Here is an 18,226-nt window from a genome sequence, read left to right as displayed (position 1 = left end):
TTTTTGTTTCAACTGCAAATCGAATTTTGTACTCATACAAGCATTTTCCATTAAAAAAATTTCATGCAAATTGTAATTTTTTGTGTGCATAACGTAGTCCTGGATAAAAAAAAATGATTTTTTTTCCTTTTCTCTGGATAATTTTGTTTACAAAAACGCTAAAAATAATCATCCTTGAACAATTTTGCCAATCTTTGCAAAAGTTTCTTGCTTTCATTTTATGATAATTGCAAGACGATGAAACTTTTGGTGACTTTAATATTGAGTAAATCATGGTTTGTCACGTGAGTTCGGTCACGAACACATCCCAAAAACTTTGAGAAAATATGTTTTTTTAATAATTGTTTTTTGGTTTATGTGAAATTGCTTGTCATACATTTTCCAAATCTGAAAAATCACTAATCATAGACCTTTCATTCAGTTTTTTGTTTTTATGGAATTGCATAAAAATTGTATGAGTCGCATTTTTCTAAATGTGAAAATTGTATGACTAGCATTTTTGGTCAACCCCAGACTTGACTGACATTTTTGGTCAACCCGGGACTTTTTTAATGTTACATATTGAAACAAGTGTGGTTTCAGCCTGACAGATAGAGTAAAAAAATGTAAATTCCTATTCAAAGTAAAACTTTTTGGAAAACTTTGTAATTTTCCTCGTGTATAGAAACTGGTTTGGGATTTTCGCAATGCAAGAATCATATTTTCATGAGAGAAACCAAATTTACTTTTTAAGCACCTAAGATCGACTGCGAAGAAATTTTGGTTTTAGTTGTGTTCTTCCAATGTCACCAAAAAAAATTTCAAAAGAAAATGAGCAATGTAATATTTTTAAATGCTTTGTCAAATTTTTGGATACAAAAAACTCAAATAGTATTGTCTCGTTGTAGAGAAAATCTGTATGAAATTTATTTTCATAGAAACTTGTAGCATTGCGCTTTTTAGCAACAAAATGGCTGCTGAAAAAATTGATTGGAAACTTTTCCGAAAGTATAAATTTGAAATGAATGTCTCATCAAAAAACGAAAAAAAGGATAGCCGGTTACTGGGCAAGTAGTTTTTTAAAAACCTAGAAGAAAAAGTTTTTTTTTCAAATAAAGGTAGTTTTTCTGCAAGGTGTGATAAAAAGATCTGATAATTGACTATTAACTATTATTTAGTCTTATTCGACACCCATAATAATATGGACAAACATGACAACTAATTTTGAGGAAAAATGGCAAAATAAAACAAAAAAATACAGGAAAAGAAAATTTATTTCATTTTTTCAATTTTTTTTGCAGTTTATTTTTGTTTTTTTTTTGAAGTTTTTGAGTCCCAAAAATGCATTTAAATTTTTTTAAAAGCTAATATTTTCTAATAAACACAACACTAAGCATACATCAACTATGGTAAACGGCCTAAATTAAGCATAATTAAGTGTGCTTTGCTCGCTCTACCAGCTCGAATTTCGACAAAAAAAATCAAAAATTTCAAAGCAGCTTTTCTCAAAAATTGGAAAAAATTTTTTTAAAATTTTTCAACGTCGGTCAAATCACAACTGGAAGGGCTTTAACATGATATATCACTCAACCCACTCCTATCGATGATTATTTAAAGAAAAAAAACTATAACACCCGAAGACAAAGTTCAATGGTCCGAGAAAATTTTGCAAAACGTTTCTGAGAAAAAGAAAAAGGCTGAAATTGTGGTTTACACATTTTTCAGACTGGTTAGTAATTTCAAACCATTGGGCTTTAATTTTGCATCCAGCAACTATTATTATTAAAATTTGTGTTCTGTTCTGTTAGAAGCTGTGTTTTCAGATGGTCCACTCTACTGTGAACCGAACAGTCCTTCAGTTGTCGTCGGGTTCAAAGAACTCAGAAATAAGGTCAGTTGCTAATAAAATAATTCTTTTCTTGTTGGTTCCGAAGCATTATAATTGATCAAAAAAGGGGCAAAAATTTTGCTTTTAGGTCATTTTAAAGCGAATTACGGCTATAGCAAAAACATACAAAACGACTAAGTTCAAAGCACAAAATCATGAAGGTTTGCTTAACGCTTGAGAAACTTCTTTACATACTACAATCAAAGTTTGTTTGAAATTTCCGTAATGAAAATGAAACTTTCGCATGTCACAATTGTAATTTTAGCATCTGAAAATTGTTTTTTCTAGCCTTCAAATTTTTGATTGATACCATTTATGATAAACGTTTTGATCTGATGTGATTTTACATTACAGTACTAAATAATTTCATCACTAATGCTTCTGCTTAATATCATTAAAAAAAAATTAGAAATTTTGTTTTGGAAATAACAAAGGATAATAATACGCTTCTTCGGATCCAAAAATATCAGATCTATCGATATCATTTTTAGACATTCGACCTCTAGCTGACGATATCACTTCATAACGATAACACTTATAGGTACGGTTTTTTGAGATATTTATTCTACACAACAGACAAATTGAAGTTTTATATGGCCTAGAGGTAACCAGATTGATGTTCAGGAACTACAGATACAGGTTTCTAATATGACTTCCGGCATCCAAACTTGCTTAAATGGGAAAAATCGTTTGTAATGGGTTGTTTTAAGAATTTTGTGCTACTTGTTTTGATTAATCATACCAACACTAGTTACTTGAACGATTCAGAATGCATTATAATCCTTACTTTTTCAAGAATTTATAATTTATTTTAATTAGTTATAGTTGATTATAGTTTCTACGAAAAATCTCTTAAAATTGTTTATAATTGATGATAGTATATTTTTTGCCACAGGGTTTTCCAGCCAAAAACCTATCTTAATTTTTTATGTGTTATTATATTGCTGTCAATAACAAAAGCCCTAATGGTGAGATGTCTTATCATTTTTGATTTCGTTTGAACACAAAATGTTACATCAAAAAAACTTCAAAAAGATCATGTAAATGAAATGGCTCCCATGTGAAGTGAAACTTAGCTCAGCCAACCAAATCCTTGAACTAAAACAATAGGATGACATTTTGGTAGAAGAAAAAAAAAATTGTACATCATGAACAAATTTTGAATCGACAAAAAAATCTAATATCCTAGAATTTTTTCAAAACTGTGAAAAATGTTTCCTAATGTTTTAAATGAGCCAGCGTTTATAAGAAGCATAAGCTATTAGCACTTTACACGCAAAATTGAAGGAAAATAGGCAAAAAAGCAAATTCTTTTTAATTGTAACTGATGAAATTAGTTTTTATTTCAAAAGAGAAAAATGTATTCGATAATAATTATTTTTAATGATTGATAACAAACGATTGTTTATATTTGAGTAAGTTGCAATAATACTTACATTACTTTAGATTCAAAAATAGGGATTATAATAGATTGTTCAATAGTCATATTAGTTTTTTTTCTTTTAGATAACCTGATATGAAAATCATATTTTAGTTAGTAAAGGCTTAAAATGGATGCAAGTTTGGCCCTAATTTTGGGACACAATGTATTACAGATATCTTGAAAACAGATATTTAACTCTATGTTTTAACTGCGTTCTCTTTGATTAGAATAAAAAGTCGAAAAATTGCACTGGGACAGTACTGGATTGCACTGCCGTTTTTGGTGCTGATTCTATCTCTGACCAGAGTTAGGGGAAAGATTTAATGAAATCTTTCCGCACTGACAAAAAAGGAAAAAAATTGATTGTATAGTAAAAAAAAATCTACAGATTAACGTAACTGTAGAATCGAATTAGCTACAACTAATTTACGTGCAATAATCGATTATATATAATCTATTATCAGATAATAGATAATCTATATAATCTATTATCGGATATGATCTATTTTTTTTTGACCAAAAATAACTAGTTTGTAGTGCCAAAATAAACGATTTTCCCCTCCATAAAACCTGTATATACTCTGTAGATAAACTGTAGATAGTCCGCATATAATCTTGAAAAAAAATCTGTTCAAAAACTATTATACTGCTTAAGAAATAAAGGGGCCGTAACAATTTCAATTTTGACTGATCAGAGTTTGATTTAGTGATTTTTTTCACAAATTCAACAAAATTTTGTTGGCAGGAAAGACTTTCTTCAGTACTGTAATGCTGAAGAAAACACTACTATACTGCTGAGAAAAACGTTTTTATGTAAGGGTTCCCGCGGCAAGAAAATGGACTAGTGTAATTTTTTTTTCAAAACACTTGTAAAAGATCAACTTTCTACCGTTTCAACAATACTGATTTTAATTTTTTTTCAGATCAAGTAACAGGAAAAAAATTTCAATGAAAACCCGACATTATATTTTTTTTCAGTATACCTATATTATCTGATTAGTGATTTTGTTGAGAAAATCAGTATAAAAACTGTATATGATATTTATACAGTCTGTATAAAATCTGTAGATAATTTTTACATAAATTGTATACAGTCTGCGTATAATCTGCTTGTAATCAGTATATAATCTGTAGACAGTAGACAATCTGTAAAAAATCTGTTGATAATCTGTAGAGAATCTTTAAATAATCTGTATACGATCTTGATACCAATAAAAAGTTAATACCAATTTAAAAAAAATTTAAAGTGTTTTGGTAATGATTAAATAATGAAGATATACAGCAGAAATTTTTCGCACAACAAAAAGTATTATGATCTATTTTTAAAACTAAATAATCGAAGTTTTACTAGATAAAATTACAACAGGTCTAAAATCTGTATTTTATTCCTGTAGATACTCGATTTTTAACCAATTTGTCACCGTGGGTAACTCGAAAAGTACTGAATTGCACTGCCAGCGTAATCTGGAAAGCAATTGGCAATCGTTAGCTGTCGGTTGTCTTATTCGATACAATACAGGCAGCTAGAGCTGAAAGTCTTGCTTTAGTGCTGATGCTCTAAATGGTTAATTTGGTTTATAATTGGAATTTTTGGCCGATCAGTATCGAGTATTTTTGTAATGCAGTTTTAAGTAATTTAAATCCAAGGCCCAAATAGGGCTGCTGCATAATAGCAAAAGATTCTGCTTTTTTGTGCTCCATGAAAGTTCTCATTAATCATGCGTTTAATTAAAAAAATTTACGCTTTGTCGCTGTTTGAGGAAAAATTAATTTGAAAAACGAGAAAGGACTCTCTGGAAGCAAAATAGTATATCAGTAGTGTCGCGGATAGATTCAAATTTTGATAAAAATTTAGTCGGGTAGAGGATAGATGCGTATTTGGTATTTCCGAGAAATAGAATGATTTCAAAAAGATTTTTGAGAAAAATTGATCGAAGTTCTTCTCTATCTGTTGCTTTATAAAATGTTCTGCTCCATAAGTCAAATTCTGTAGATTCTGCAAATTCTACAATTTCTGCTGCTAGCAGAATTCTGTGGGGCCTGATTTAAATCTTAAATCCAAATTAAATTTTGACGAGGAAGGTCCACAGAATTTTTTGCGGAGAATAATGTTTTTAGTCTAGTTCAGGAGGGGGGGGGGGGGGGGGGGGGTGGTTGTTTACATTGCCCTCATTGTTTTTTGATCTTCTGTTCTTCTGTTCTTCAGGTTGAGGAGGACGAGACCGGACGTTTGCAGCGCAGCGCAGAAGTTGGAGAGCAAAAAGAGTGAGTTTAGACGGACAAAAACACTACGGCTTCTATTTTCAATTATCTCAAAACTTTCAAGGTTGTTTGAGAAATAGAGCAGTCAATCTCGTTTTGACTCAATCCGACGTATGATTGAAACAAACAGTTCTACCGAGACTTTATTTTCTTCTCAAAAATCTGGCTTTCCAAAAAACTGAGGCCGCGATAAAAAAAATTGACCTTAAAAATTCTTTTTAAACTTGAAACAATAAGACTCCAGTTACTGATATTTAAAAAAGCTTTTTCCAACTGTTTACAGTGTATTTTTCTACAGTTTCTTTGAGTTTTAAAACCACCTAACAAACTAAGAGACATACCGAAAACTATTTGTGAAAAAATAATCGAGTTGAAACAATTCGTTAGCCTTCCTTCCCGAATCGAGGTGCTCACTTTATGTTCCAACGTTCAAATTCGAGCAAACGTCGGTGCTCGACCGAAAAAGAATAGTCGAAACGAGCACAAACTCGAAACATACCTCGAGCACGGTCGAAACTTAAAATGAGCAGATTCAAAAGTGATTTTTGGTCGGTTTTTTGGCTCGCAAAACTGTAAAATAGATGCAAATAGCAAACTAATTTTTTTAATATGTATTGTTAATGTGCAGTTAGCTAGACCAGCATTTTTCTAGTCCATCCTCCGAGTTCCAGAGCAAGAGGAAAGCACACTACAAAACATACGTGCCATTTGGAAGTGCCAGGAGACTAGCTTCCCAGACACTGGAGCAGGAACAACAGGCAGGCAGAGGGAGGGAGAATAGCTTGGGGGAGGAGGTGGAAGGAGGTAGAGTAAACTTTATTTTCACGGCTCTTTCCCATTATACCCCCCCCCTCCCCCTAATGGAGCCTAGACTCTTTTCCATCCCACCCCCATATTTTAAAATTTTTTATCAGAGTTGTTTTACGTGTTATTATGGCTAAATACACTGTTCATGTTGCTAGAATATAAAATATTAAGAATTAATCTGTTCACAATTGTTAATACTGTTCTCTATTCCAAATAATATTGCATTATGAGCATGTTGATTTAATTTTTCAAAAATAAATTTTAAATTTGGGGATTAGTGGTGAAAAAGAGCCGAATCTTATAACATGAAAACAAATAAAAGTTCAAGGAGAACTAAATTTATCGAAATTAATTTCTAAAAAAATTTTTGTCCGTTAGATAATATTCATTATTTTTTATCAAAAAAAAAATAGATTAAAGCATCAAATATTATCATATTACACAGATGGTTGTGTGATTACAGCCGCCGAACCCCCCAGTCTCAGCGTGGACACTAGCCATGAACTGATGACCTCTCTCGACCCCAGAAGTAGAACTGTGGTCATGAGCACATCAGTAGAACAGGAGCACGAACTCACGTCAGGGACAGATCAAAGCCATGGTCATGCTCATGGTCATGTTCATGGTCATGGTCATGGTCATGGTCATAATCATGGCCATAGTGGGAAGAAAGTGATCCCGCCCGGGGAAGAGGTATGGTTATGGAAGCTTTGTGTATGGACTTAAGTGGGTATAGCAGAAGGCGCAACTTTCGAGCTCAACTTGTATTTTGAGACCTTTAGGGTGGTTTTGAAATTTTTGTGTCGTTCTACCTAAGATACTCTGAGCTCCCAAATGCGACCATTAAAATGATTTATCCCCGAAGTATTTGCAAAGTAATTCATTATTTTCCCTTGTGTTTGTGTTTGTGGACAGGCGGATGCATCTGGTGCTCGTCCTTATTTACAGAGGAGAGAGTCTGCGATATCCTTCAGAGAAACAGTCGAGAGGGTAAGACCAAACATGGCCATTCTCATGCCCGTAACACTTGAACGCGAAAAAAATCTCCACAAATTAAAACTCTTCAAGCAGTCCAAAACTGACTGAATTTATCGCTCATTAATTTAAAATGCTCTGATTGGCTGAAAACGTTTTTTCGCGTTTACTTTCTTCACGCATGAGAAACTCCCTCAATCTTACTATATAATCCCAATTAGTCGTGTTTTAAAAAATTGACATGCAGTTGTGGAACAGGTTGAAAACGGTCACATTGCAGTAATCCTAAGTAGAACCCAAAGATTTAACCTTTATAGGAGATAATTTTTTTAGAGTGGTGAAAGGACAATGTAATTTAATAAAAACTTAGAAAAATAGAAATTAAATTTAGATAATCAGATACTCTAGTATGTTTCAGAGTATAAACAAAAAATGAGAAATGAGCTCGCAACCTTAATCTAAATTAACGGTAAAGCGCAAATAACGCAATAGTCAGCACAAGTGTCAACGAAAATGAACAGTACAAGTGGCCTTGATGCCTGAGGTATAGACATAACATAATTACATAGGATTTACACTAACATGTCGAGGTACCGTAGGTAACCTCCTGACGAATTTGACTCATTTTCGGCTGATCGTCATTGATTTTGTAACAAGCGTTTTCGGTGCTGTCATGCCACGCATAGAACATAGTATGTTTATTCGTTGCATTATTGCTGCAGTTATTGCAGTGGCGTCAAGGTCGCCCACCAGCCGTGCTAAGCTATATCTCATGGTGCTTAATCTTTTGTTTATCTGTCTGTTCATCTGTGCTAAGATACAGACCTATTCAAAATTGTTTACGTTAGCTAACAAAACCTTTGTCCTTAACTACTTGAAAACCCTTTGATTATAAAAGGTTAATTCTGGATCGGATAAGATCCTTTATAAGTACGATACTACTTATATACTACAGTTGTAGTTATTTATTTAGTATCGCACTTATAAAGGATCTTATCCGATCCAGAATTAACCTTGTATAATCAAAGGGTTTTCAAGTAGTTAAGGACAAATGTTTTTTTAGCTAACGTAAACAATTTTGAAGAGGTCTGTATCTTAACACGGATGAACAGACAGATAAACAAAAGATTAAGCACCGTGAGATATAGCATAGCACGGATGATGAGCGACCTTGACGCCACTGCAATAATTGCTGCAATAATGCAACGAATAAACATACTATGTTCTATGCGTGGCATGACATACCCGGGGGCAACAAAAAAAATCTTATACAATAAATTGTTTCTTAATATAAACAACATCAGCGCCAGGGTGAGAAAAAGACTAGGCATAAAGTATAACAGTTTAAAACGACGGCACTGAATAGAGTTTTAACAAACGTTTTAAGAGAGGTTAGATACTGGAGATGTTTATTCTTTAAATACGATCTCTTTTGGGGAATGTCTACTAGTCGAAGAACATGACTGCACAAAGCCCTCGGTGTTTCTTCTAATGAATCGTCGCTTTGCGGTGACTGGGGAACTGCCACCGAACTGACCTGTCGACGGAGAAGTGGCTACGCTTTCTTCCACCTCCTTTACTGAGTGGCGTATCGGACTGTCGTAGCGAGCTAGAGCTTTTCTATGGCGACCTGACGCCCCAGCACTTGGGGACGAGGAGGTTTGCGACTCCACGTCATCCTGCACCGTTGGCTGAGCCGGTTTGGCTTGAACTAGACTTTCCGAAGTAGAGGGACCCGGTTTGGCGAGGTCTGTCGCCTCTGGGCCTGGAGATGATGATGGCCCCGCTGAGTTATCCGGAATCGTTTGAGCGGTGTATCGGGATCGTAGGGTAGAGGCTGCGGTGTCTGCGGCATGTAGGGTGGCCACAGAGGTATTCGAGGCCTTCAGATTTCCCAAAGGCGAGTCCAAAGGCAAGGATGAGTGCATTAACGTAGAAGGTGTCTGAGGAACAAGATTCGTTGATGATCCCTGGAGAGTCGCTGACGAGGTTTTTGAGGTCGGCTGGGGCGTGGACATCGCACGAGGATACCGCCTGGGTGACTGAGTCCGGGACAGAGCCTCTTGAGTGTCCGAGTCCGACAACCAGACCACTGGTGGAGCAGTCGACCGCTGATGAGAAGCAGGCACTATCGTGATAGGGCAACGCGGCGTAGGCGTAATAGTTTGGCCTCTTGGCGCAATTTTTCGTGGAGGCATTTGTCCAATCCTGACTCCCCGAACGGGAGCTGCTGCTGATATTTTAGCCAAAATCTCACATTTATAAATATTGTGTTTTAAAGCTATATGATTCTTCCGGTGAACTTTTCCCGTATTCGTAATGTACGTGTTGTTTGTGACTCAAACGATCTTGAATTTTGCCAGTCTATAAAGTGGTTTGCCAGAGTTTTGGTCTAGACATTTTCTAAAAACTTTTACACTATCAGGGCTATGTAACAACTCTGAAGAGATTCTGAAGTACTCGTACCGGAAGGTCTTGATCTCGAAGGGCCCGGTGAATCTCAAAGCTCTCTACTCGGCGCATCCGCAAGGCGGTCGTAAAACTTCAGGGTATTTTTGTTGAGGCCGACTTTTAGAGCAATAGCAATCTCATTATTGCGCGACCCTAGTTCCCGCATCAGGTTTCTTCCCGTTTCCACGTTGATATTGCGTTTAATCTGGCTCCATTTATAGGCAGCAAGTGCAAGTTCTTCAAGGGCCTTATATTCGCCAGCTTCACAATAAAAATCAGTTTTCACTGGGACGCCTCACCGAAAAAAAGCAGCTCAAATTTTGGTGAAAACTTAAGAAAAAAACACAAAAAATCGTTTCTGCTTTAATTGTTCAAAAAATATGTCAGCGGTGCTTGAGTTTTAGCGTTCTTATTTAAAATAGGACTTTGTGCTGGAATTTGGATTTCCAGCAGTTTTTTTTCCTGCAACCTACGAATTCGTTTATTTTTTATTCAGGTATTTGTCAAGTTATGATCGAATTATCCAAAAAAGCAAACAAAAAATTGGAGTGCTGTGTAACCAAATTGGGTTCGTTAACAGTCCCCTCACTGTTTCTGGTGCTTCATTTTTAAGTTCTCTGTATATGCAAATTTGCAATTATTAATGAGAAATAAATTCTTTCTTTCTCTCTGGAATAAATAGTGTGTAAAGTGTCTGTGTGCTTCATTTTTTAAGTTTTACAGACTTCAGCTCCTAATTTTTCCAATAAATATCTATCGAAGCGTTTTGAGAAAAAAACTTTTGCTCGAATCCCAAAAACAGCAATCAAAAGATCAGGGATTTGACCCCCTCGTCGACCCACAGGCGCTACCTTTGATATTATTAAGTGGCATCCATTTTCGGCCGACCAAAATTAAAGTTTTTCAATGGCGCCATTGGCGCCTATATCTTAACTTTGAAGGAAAGCGCATCCTAAAAGCGGCATTTTTGTGTTTTTTGAATTTTGCACGCAAAATAGGGTCTTTACAGTGTTCTGGGAGAGCTTGCAGAGTCAGTTTATTTAATGTCCTTGGTCGCATTCGCCAGCTTCACTCAGGAATCAAAATTAATTGCGTTAAAAATTAAAGTTGCGACAAAAAATGCGTTTGAACAAGACTTTTATGTGTCTGTTGATTTATTTATTATCTCGTTTCTGTTGTGTTAGGTGCAGTTAGTGCCGAAGGAGAGAGGACTTAATGATGACGAGGAGGATGGTGGGGAGGATCTTGTGGCTTTAAGGTTCGAGCAGTCCCTCAAGGACCCAGATTCCGCCAGGTAACACCCACCGATATACATTCATATTCATACTCATTAAGTGTATTAAGATGACTGAAAGAACATTATACAAGGCAGCATTTTGGAAAAAAAGAATGTTGCTTATGCCTCTCAATTGAACAGTTGGCGATTCGACACACGCAGCATGATTTCTAAAAGAGTTGCCATCAACCATAAATTGAAACATCACGTTCTAGGTTCTATCAATACAAACAAAAGGCTATACACCTGAAGCAAAGGCACCCTTCGTTAACCTTGTATGCAGATTGACCCAATAACTTGCCCTTATTAACTCATGACCCGACCCTGTTTTGACACTTGTTCTGTTACAAATTAAGCTCGTTTGTTATCGTGTCAAAAATTGGGCATTGATTGGATATTTCGCTCTAGAGATCGAGCATTCTTCAGTCCGGGAAGTTCCGCATTTAAAAGTGAAAAATAGAGAAATACGAGTCAATTTTGAGCAATTTTAAAAGTTTTGTTGGGAATTCAACTTTCCTGCCGTGGGTATTGCTTCTATTATTTGACCGAAGTTCGTGACCTCTTCCCGGGTTTTGAGAGTAATTTTTTTCAGCAAAGAGTCTTCGGAGTTTGTGGCTAAGAGAAAGGAGCACTACGACACCTACATGGACCTGGGACAGGCCAGACGACTGGCTAGACTGGCACTAGACGCCGAGACGGGGGAGCCGACCATTACCAACACAGAAGGCTTTACACAGGTAAGTAGTACTACAACCCTCGGGCGCCAGAAATAATATGATGCTTTTTTACCCCGCAGTTTTTGCGTGATTTTTATCTAATAAAAAATGTCAAAAATTACCCTTTTTTACACAAAATTTCGGCCGCGAATTTAGCAAAACGTTTTTTGAAAAAAAAAATCGAAGCAACCGACTTTTGTTCTCAATTCAACCAAAACAGAAAAAGACGCGTTTAAGTTTCCAATTTTAAACGCTTTGTTAATTTGAATATGTGTATTGATGAAACTTTCAGCTTTTTTAATTAACAGGATACGATGGATGGAACGTGGACACAGGATACCGTGGGGACCATAGGGGGGACCACTGGGGGGTCAATAGGAGCGGACGAGACTGATCTGTGATAAGGATTGAGATTCTTCCCATCAATCCAGTCCAAAAGCTAACTAAATAGTTTATAATGGATTGTGAGGTGGAGCAAGAAGATTGGCAGAAGGGAAGAATCAATTGAGATACTAATTATAATATTTGCAGTGAATTATAAATCTAATTCAATTTTGATTTCTAAAATATTCTTGATAAAATAGTTTAGGGAAATTAGTTTTTCAGAAAATAAACACCTGGAAATGGACCTTTTTAAGTAAATGATTTGAAGATTTCCTTATTTTCTGAACTTCTTTCTGAAACTTTCTGTAATTTTTTGTAACAATTCCTATAAAAAACTGATATATGTATATATTTTTGAAAGTTTTTCAAAGGTGTACTTTTTCTTACTGCGAGAGATATTATATACTCAAATCACCCCTGAAAGATATAGTTTGCAGTAAACAGCTCTCTTCTTCTGATTTTAGCTCATCGATGGAGAGTTTTTTTGGATCAATCTGTTTGCTCAAAAGTTGACCTTAAAAACATTTTAATGATAATCACTTTTGATACACAAACATGAATGAATCATCAATAAACATCGCTTAAATTGCAATTGTTTATCAATCAACATAGGTTAACATGCATGATTTTCCTCCGGACTAGCTTAGATTATATATGAAAACTTAATAGACTAGACGTTGAAATTGTTAAAATATTGGTAAAAAACACCCTAATCAGTGAAAAAAAAACAAATATGTTGTCAAATACAGTTTTTGTTATTTTTATTGAGTTCAGTTCTTGGTAATGATCTTCATGACTGGTACTGAAAGTTTGGGAACTGTTGACAGCCTCGGTTTGAGTCCGACGGTGCTAAAACAGTGAACATGGTTTATAGTAAAGACACGGACACTTACTTCTATTGAATTGTTATTGAATTTATATTATCGGATTAGAAATTTTCAAATGGCGCAGCCCACAAAAAACGGGCTTGGGCGAGGAAGAACCAGCTGGTAATAACGATCCTTTGGCCGCGTGATTGTGTAGATTGCCCGATAATGTGGGAACACTGGTTGAACTGATTCAATTTGGAGTGTTGTCGCAAAACCAGTGTTTCAATCCCATATCGTTTTACTTGGATGAAGGACTAACGGCATCGCAGATCACTGCGGTAGCAGCGGACGCGTTATGGAAACATTGTGTGTAGGCCGAGCAATTGCTGGTCTTGATTTCATACTTGTGACTGTCTGAACGTGTGCAGGACAATTCGCACAACCGGAAACTTAATACGAAACTGGCCACAACCCGCTACTCTCTAATTTTAGACCAAGCTGAGGAATTCTTCAAGAAGGATCAAAACGAATTTGGTTCAGTTAAGACCAAATTCGGTTTACAAAGGACCATATTACAAAATGTTCTGCCAGAAATTATTGCGAAAGTCGAGGCCCTACAAACGACGTATCGGTAAAAACGGCGAATGAACCGACGACAGAAGGGACTTAGACACGGCAAGGACGTTGATACTGAGCAATTCCTGGTGCACGAGGACATCTCATCTCAACACAAAATTTCGGTAGGATGGGTTAGCGACAAACTATCACGATCCCATGGATGGGACTCAATTAGCTTCAATGACAACGTCGTCTTGTCGATTCGCAAAAAGAGGGAAGATTGAGAGCTGAAAGTAGCATTGATGAATGAATGAAATTACCGCTAAAAATTAAGGTAAGCTGATGCAATAAGCGATCGCCCATTTCTATTTTTACAATTGAGGAGCTAAAACAAAATTTGGGTGCAGAGTCAATAAAGTTGTTACCTTTGGGGCCAAACGAACATAGATTTAGAAATTTTGGCAATAACCCGCTAAAATTGACGGAGAAGATGGAAGTGATGCTATATTTGAATCTATGGTCGACCGAGGCTGACTTCACTGTGATTGGGGGGGGGGTGCAGACCGTTCATTATCGGGCGGGATCCGATATCGCTACTGGGACTGCAGCTGGTCCAAGCTCCAATGGGATGAGTGCTGAATTTTCAAGGGTCCACAGAGCAAGCTAGGGTATCCAAGATAGGCTGAATTGGGAATTATAAAATGAAGGCGCACTTCTTCAAGAAAATTAAGCCAAAGAACAAAAATGGAGGAGTGTGCTTTAAGCTCCACGATAGGTTCATAAGAAAATCGATAGACTCTGCAAATTCACATTGCGAAACTTAATGAATGTTCGGACAAAAATTTTTTATCGCCAAACTTACGGTCAAGAAAGAAGATCAGTTAATCTAGCGCTCGAGTTATGAAAATTGCAGAAACAAGAGCATAAAAATAAATATTAGATGCCTAATTTTGAAGAACTATTTGATAATGCAGGGCAAAAAATCAGCAAAAAGTATGCGGTATGGCTATACTTTACGATAGTGGATTTTAAATACGGGCAACTACCGTTAAGTACCGAAATAATTAATCACCGCATTTTTTCTTTGGTAAAAGGAATATCCACCGACACTTAGCGATTTCAAACTGGTTTGCACGGCCTAACTACGAAGCCGCGGAAATCTAAAGGGTGATGGAATCCATACTAAGCGTACTCCCTCACGCCCATGCGTTCATAGATGTCATTTTAATCCTTTCAAAAAGGTCCGGAAATTAGCATATTGCCATGGTCAAGAAGTTTTAAAAAAAACTGGATTGCAAAAATATAGCACTTTAATTGTCCAAATCCTTGTTTGAATGGCTCGGCGAAAAAATATCAGAATCGATTATAGCTCCATTCATTAGAATAACGGAACGGATCAAAAAAAACTCCAACCAACTTAAACGTTCTCTTACTTATAATCAGTTATTGGATCAATCCATAGCTTGCAAAAGTACTTTCGCTGGAAGAAACCTCGGCGTCCTTCCAAATGCTGCTTAGTAAGAATTTTTTTAAAATGGGTTGGGTGCAGTTTTAGAGGAACTAGGGCTTGAGGGCTGGCGACAGAGGTTGTTTGCATCATGATTCCTACACGCGGCGGAGAGGAATTGTTCAACAAAGTAATTAGAAAAGTTGTCAGATGTGTGATGGGCAGAAATATCACATATTGAATAGTTTATATTAAAGAGTAGTTTCATCAAATGGGAAACATAAGAGGAATGAAAGGATATTTAGCCGTTTAGCCTGGTTGAAGGACCGGATTTTTTTTCCACCTCATAATCGAACGTACGCCGAGAGCAAAAATTTAAATAGTCTCAAGGCATCCGGTAGTGGAAGCGCATGGTGTTAGTAGATATGATAGTACAATTACGATGGCAAAATCAAACTTAAAAAAACGGGTCCCTTGGCTATAAATTCTCAAAGAGCGGATAGAAAAAAATCTCAAGGCGGAGTATGGATGTTTTCAACCGAAGTCCAGTATGATATTACAAGCTAGAATTACAGTCGGATGAGGGCGTGAGTGCATGCCGTGAAACGCCAGCCTGCCAGAAGTAGCAAAATTGCATATCAAGGGACAAAACTCGGAAAAGCGCAAAAGCAGTTGGAGTAATTAATGAAAGCAAAATGAGTAAGTCAGTTCAAATTTCCTTCAATTTCAAAACTATGGATAACTTTGTCAAACAGTGGAACAAATATTTCTCGCGCTACCCAGAAATTGTCACAAGAGGCAGTAAATCAGAAATCGAAGTCAGTAACAAAAACCTCGAGGCTAGAACCAAAGGAATTAGAGAATTATTTCCATCCCATCGCACTTCAAAAATGAGAAACATACCCGCCTGCTTTCCCAAAAAAACGTCATAAAAGTGTCATCCCTCGTTAATTTCAAAATCACACTACTTGTCAAAAATGGTTTGGGTACAATTTTTGAACCTAAGGAGCCAAACGAATGTCTCCAATTTAATTTCTGGGGACCAATTAATTTTTATAGAAATTGGGCAGGTATGGCATCGTCGAAAATTGAAACAAAACGGATAAACTGCTTAAATTCTTCTTCAAGTTTATAAGCATCATGGGGTGTTTGGAAAATTTACAAGAATTTAGAGTCTAGTTTCACTCAAAGGCAATAAGAGGTTTAAGCAATGCCGAGGGCATCAAAACGATTTACTAATGTGTTGAAGATACAATAGGGAGCCTGAAAAACATAGGAGCAAAGGAGAAAAAGCATAGAAACTTAGAAGATATGGTGAAACCCGCCCTCGGAGCTTAAAAATTTGCACCAAACGCCTCATTTAAATTGTCGCTTATTAGAAAATTTAAGAGAAGCCCGTACAATGCTACGAAGCGTGACTATAAAACCTTTGCTTCAAAATCTTAAATGGGACAATGTAATTCGACAAAAGTCTGCGTGAGAAAACAAGATTGATCCTCCGGCACAAAAGATTCTGCATACCATTAAGACCAACTGGAACCCAAGATCTGACGTGGACAAAGATCAGGAAATTGTTAATCACTCTCTGCGGTTAACCGAGAACACAGTCAACCGGGATGGAGTTCCCGCGTAAACAGCTGAAGTGGCCACGGAGACAGCGAGATAAATAAAAACCAAGGCAAAATGGCGGGCAATCTGCAGATCGAAACTGCGGGTCTGTGTTTAGAATAACGGGTCTGTGTTAAGAAAAAATTGAGCCGTAAAAAAGCGAAAATCAATACCCATTAATGGGTTTTCTCAACTTGTCCTGCCTACAAGGTACGAGCTACGAAAGAACGGGTCTGTGTTTAGAAAGAAGGTAGTTGCAAAAAACGAAATTCATAATCCAAGAACGGGTTTTGTTTTCTCAGAAAGACCCCAGCCTGCCTAAAAGAGCCGAACTACGAAAAAGTATACAGGCAGAGTTCAAACGTAATCCTGCAAAAGACAGAGTGACGATAAGCAGCGGTGAACGTCGATAGAAAACTTTGGAGGACAAAAATCGGATTCCGCATCCGATTTCAAGACGGCGTTGCTGCCTTGCGGAGTTGAAGCGCGAGAAAAGGCCAAGGAGAGTGGACGGGGGACCAGCGGAGCAAAATCTTTAAGCGGCGAGACAACGACTTCGATGGAAGCGCGGTAACACCGAGGGATACGAGCGGAAACGACCGAGGGAGAAAAGGTCTAGAAACCCATCGGTAGTAGTCTGGCAATTGGCCTCGGATCGCGACGATGAAGAAAAACCACGGGCGAGCGGCGAGGCAGTAAGACAGAAGAGAAAAAAAAAGAAGAGAGAAAGGAGGTTGACCGAACGCGTAAAGGAAGACTAGTATCCTATTTTAGTCAAGATTTCAATTCCGAGGACGGAACGAGCACGAAGAAAAGCTACCAGAAGCGATTGGCGGTATCAAAAACGGGGATATAATGATCGATGCCATTGCCAAAGAAAGGAAAAAAAGGGGGAAATGCAAGAAAAGGAGAAGACTGCATGTAGACAGGTGATTTCGAACTCTAACAAATTTCTTGGGCCCAGGGAGAGGGCAGAATTGCGTGTCTAAAGACTCAAATTAATTTTAGGTACAATAATTAGTTTTTTCAAACTGCTTTTCGAAATTTACTATGTAACACGAAATGTTATACTTTTTGATTTCAGTTCTTAGTGTTGACCTCCATGTCTGGTGCTGAATATTTGGTACCTGTCAACAGCTACAGCTTGTGTCCGAGAGTGCTAAAATGGTTAACATGATTCATAGTTGAGGAACGGACACATACTTTTATGGGATTGTATTTGAATTAACGTTATCGCATTCGCATTTTCAAACAAAATGAATTTTTTTTCAGATTTTGTTTTAAAAAAATTCGGCCAATCTTAGTAAGACAAAGATAGAAAGCTTTGAACTATCCTTTTGGACAATTATAGGAGCTCTAACATGCTAAATGTGATCAACTGAGTATAAAACAACAATTTTTTTAAACCAGTTTTAACCAATTTTTTTTCCATGCGGCTATCAAAACATCAAAATCAGAACGATCCCAGCATCTTAGATAGTATTCTTTCGCTAATTTCAATTCACACAAACTCTTTTGTTCATTTCTAGACTAAAAATGAGGATAACCAGTTACTGTGCAAATAGAACAGAATGTTCCGACCATTGATACTTTTTAGAAAACTAAGGTTTAGAAATTTTTTTTTCCAAAATCGTGTAGTATTA

General features: G+C 36.6%; 2 protein-coding genes across 2 annotated transcripts in view; both read left to right on the top strand.

Moving 5' to 3' along the window:
- LOC134855056 (uncharacterized) overlaps positions 1-6,867 on the top strand; it is a 33,806-nt gene extending 26,939 nt beyond the window's left edge. The window contains exons 5-8 of the mRNA XM_063871434.1: positions 1,803-1,870; positions 5,497-5,555; positions 6,205-6,361; positions 6,823-6,867. Of these exons, the coding sequence (XP_063727504.1) occupies positions 1,803-1,870; positions 5,497-5,555; positions 6,205-6,361; positions 6,823-6,867 (329 nt within the window). The remainder of the gene's footprint in view (positions 1-1,802; positions 1,871-5,496; positions 5,556-6,204; positions 6,362-6,822) is intronic.
- Positions 6,843-12,269, top strand: LOC134855593 (uncharacterized). The gene is made up of 5 exons (XM_063872129.1): positions 6,843-7,052; positions 7,275-7,349; positions 10,970-11,079; positions 11,654-11,798; positions 12,086-12,269. Exons 1-5 carry the CDS (start codon positions 6,867-6,869, stop codon positions 12,176-12,178), a joined length of 609 nt encoding a protein of 202 aa, XP_063728199.1. The 5' UTR covers positions 6,843-6,866; the 3' UTR covers positions 12,179-12,269.
- The last annotated feature ends 5,957 nt before the right edge of the window (positions 12,270-18,226 follow it).

The sequence above is a fragment of the Symsagittifera roscoffensis genome, chromosome 10 (genome assembly GCF_963678635.1).
Source record: "Symsagittifera roscoffensis chromosome 10, txSymRosc1.1, whole genome shotgun sequence".
Lineage (NCBI taxonomy): Eukaryota > Metazoa > Xenacoelomorpha > Acoela > Convolutidae > Symsagittifera > Symsagittifera roscoffensis.
This window is presented reverse-complemented; position numbering and strand designations above follow the sequence as displayed.

Coding starts and splice junctions, on each gene's coding strand:
- LOC134855593 (XM_063872129.1), top strand. CDS start 6,867: ATGACCTCTCTCGACCCCAGAAGTAGAACTGTGGTCATGAGCACATCA. Junction 7,053..7,274: donor TGATCCCGCCCGGGGAAGAG/GTATGGTTATGG, acceptor GTTTGTGGACAG/GCGGATGCATCTGGTGCTCG. Junction 7,350..10,969: donor TCAGAGAAACAGTCGAGAGG/GTAAGACCAAAC, acceptor CTGTTGTGTTAG/GTGCAGTTAGTGCCGAAGGA.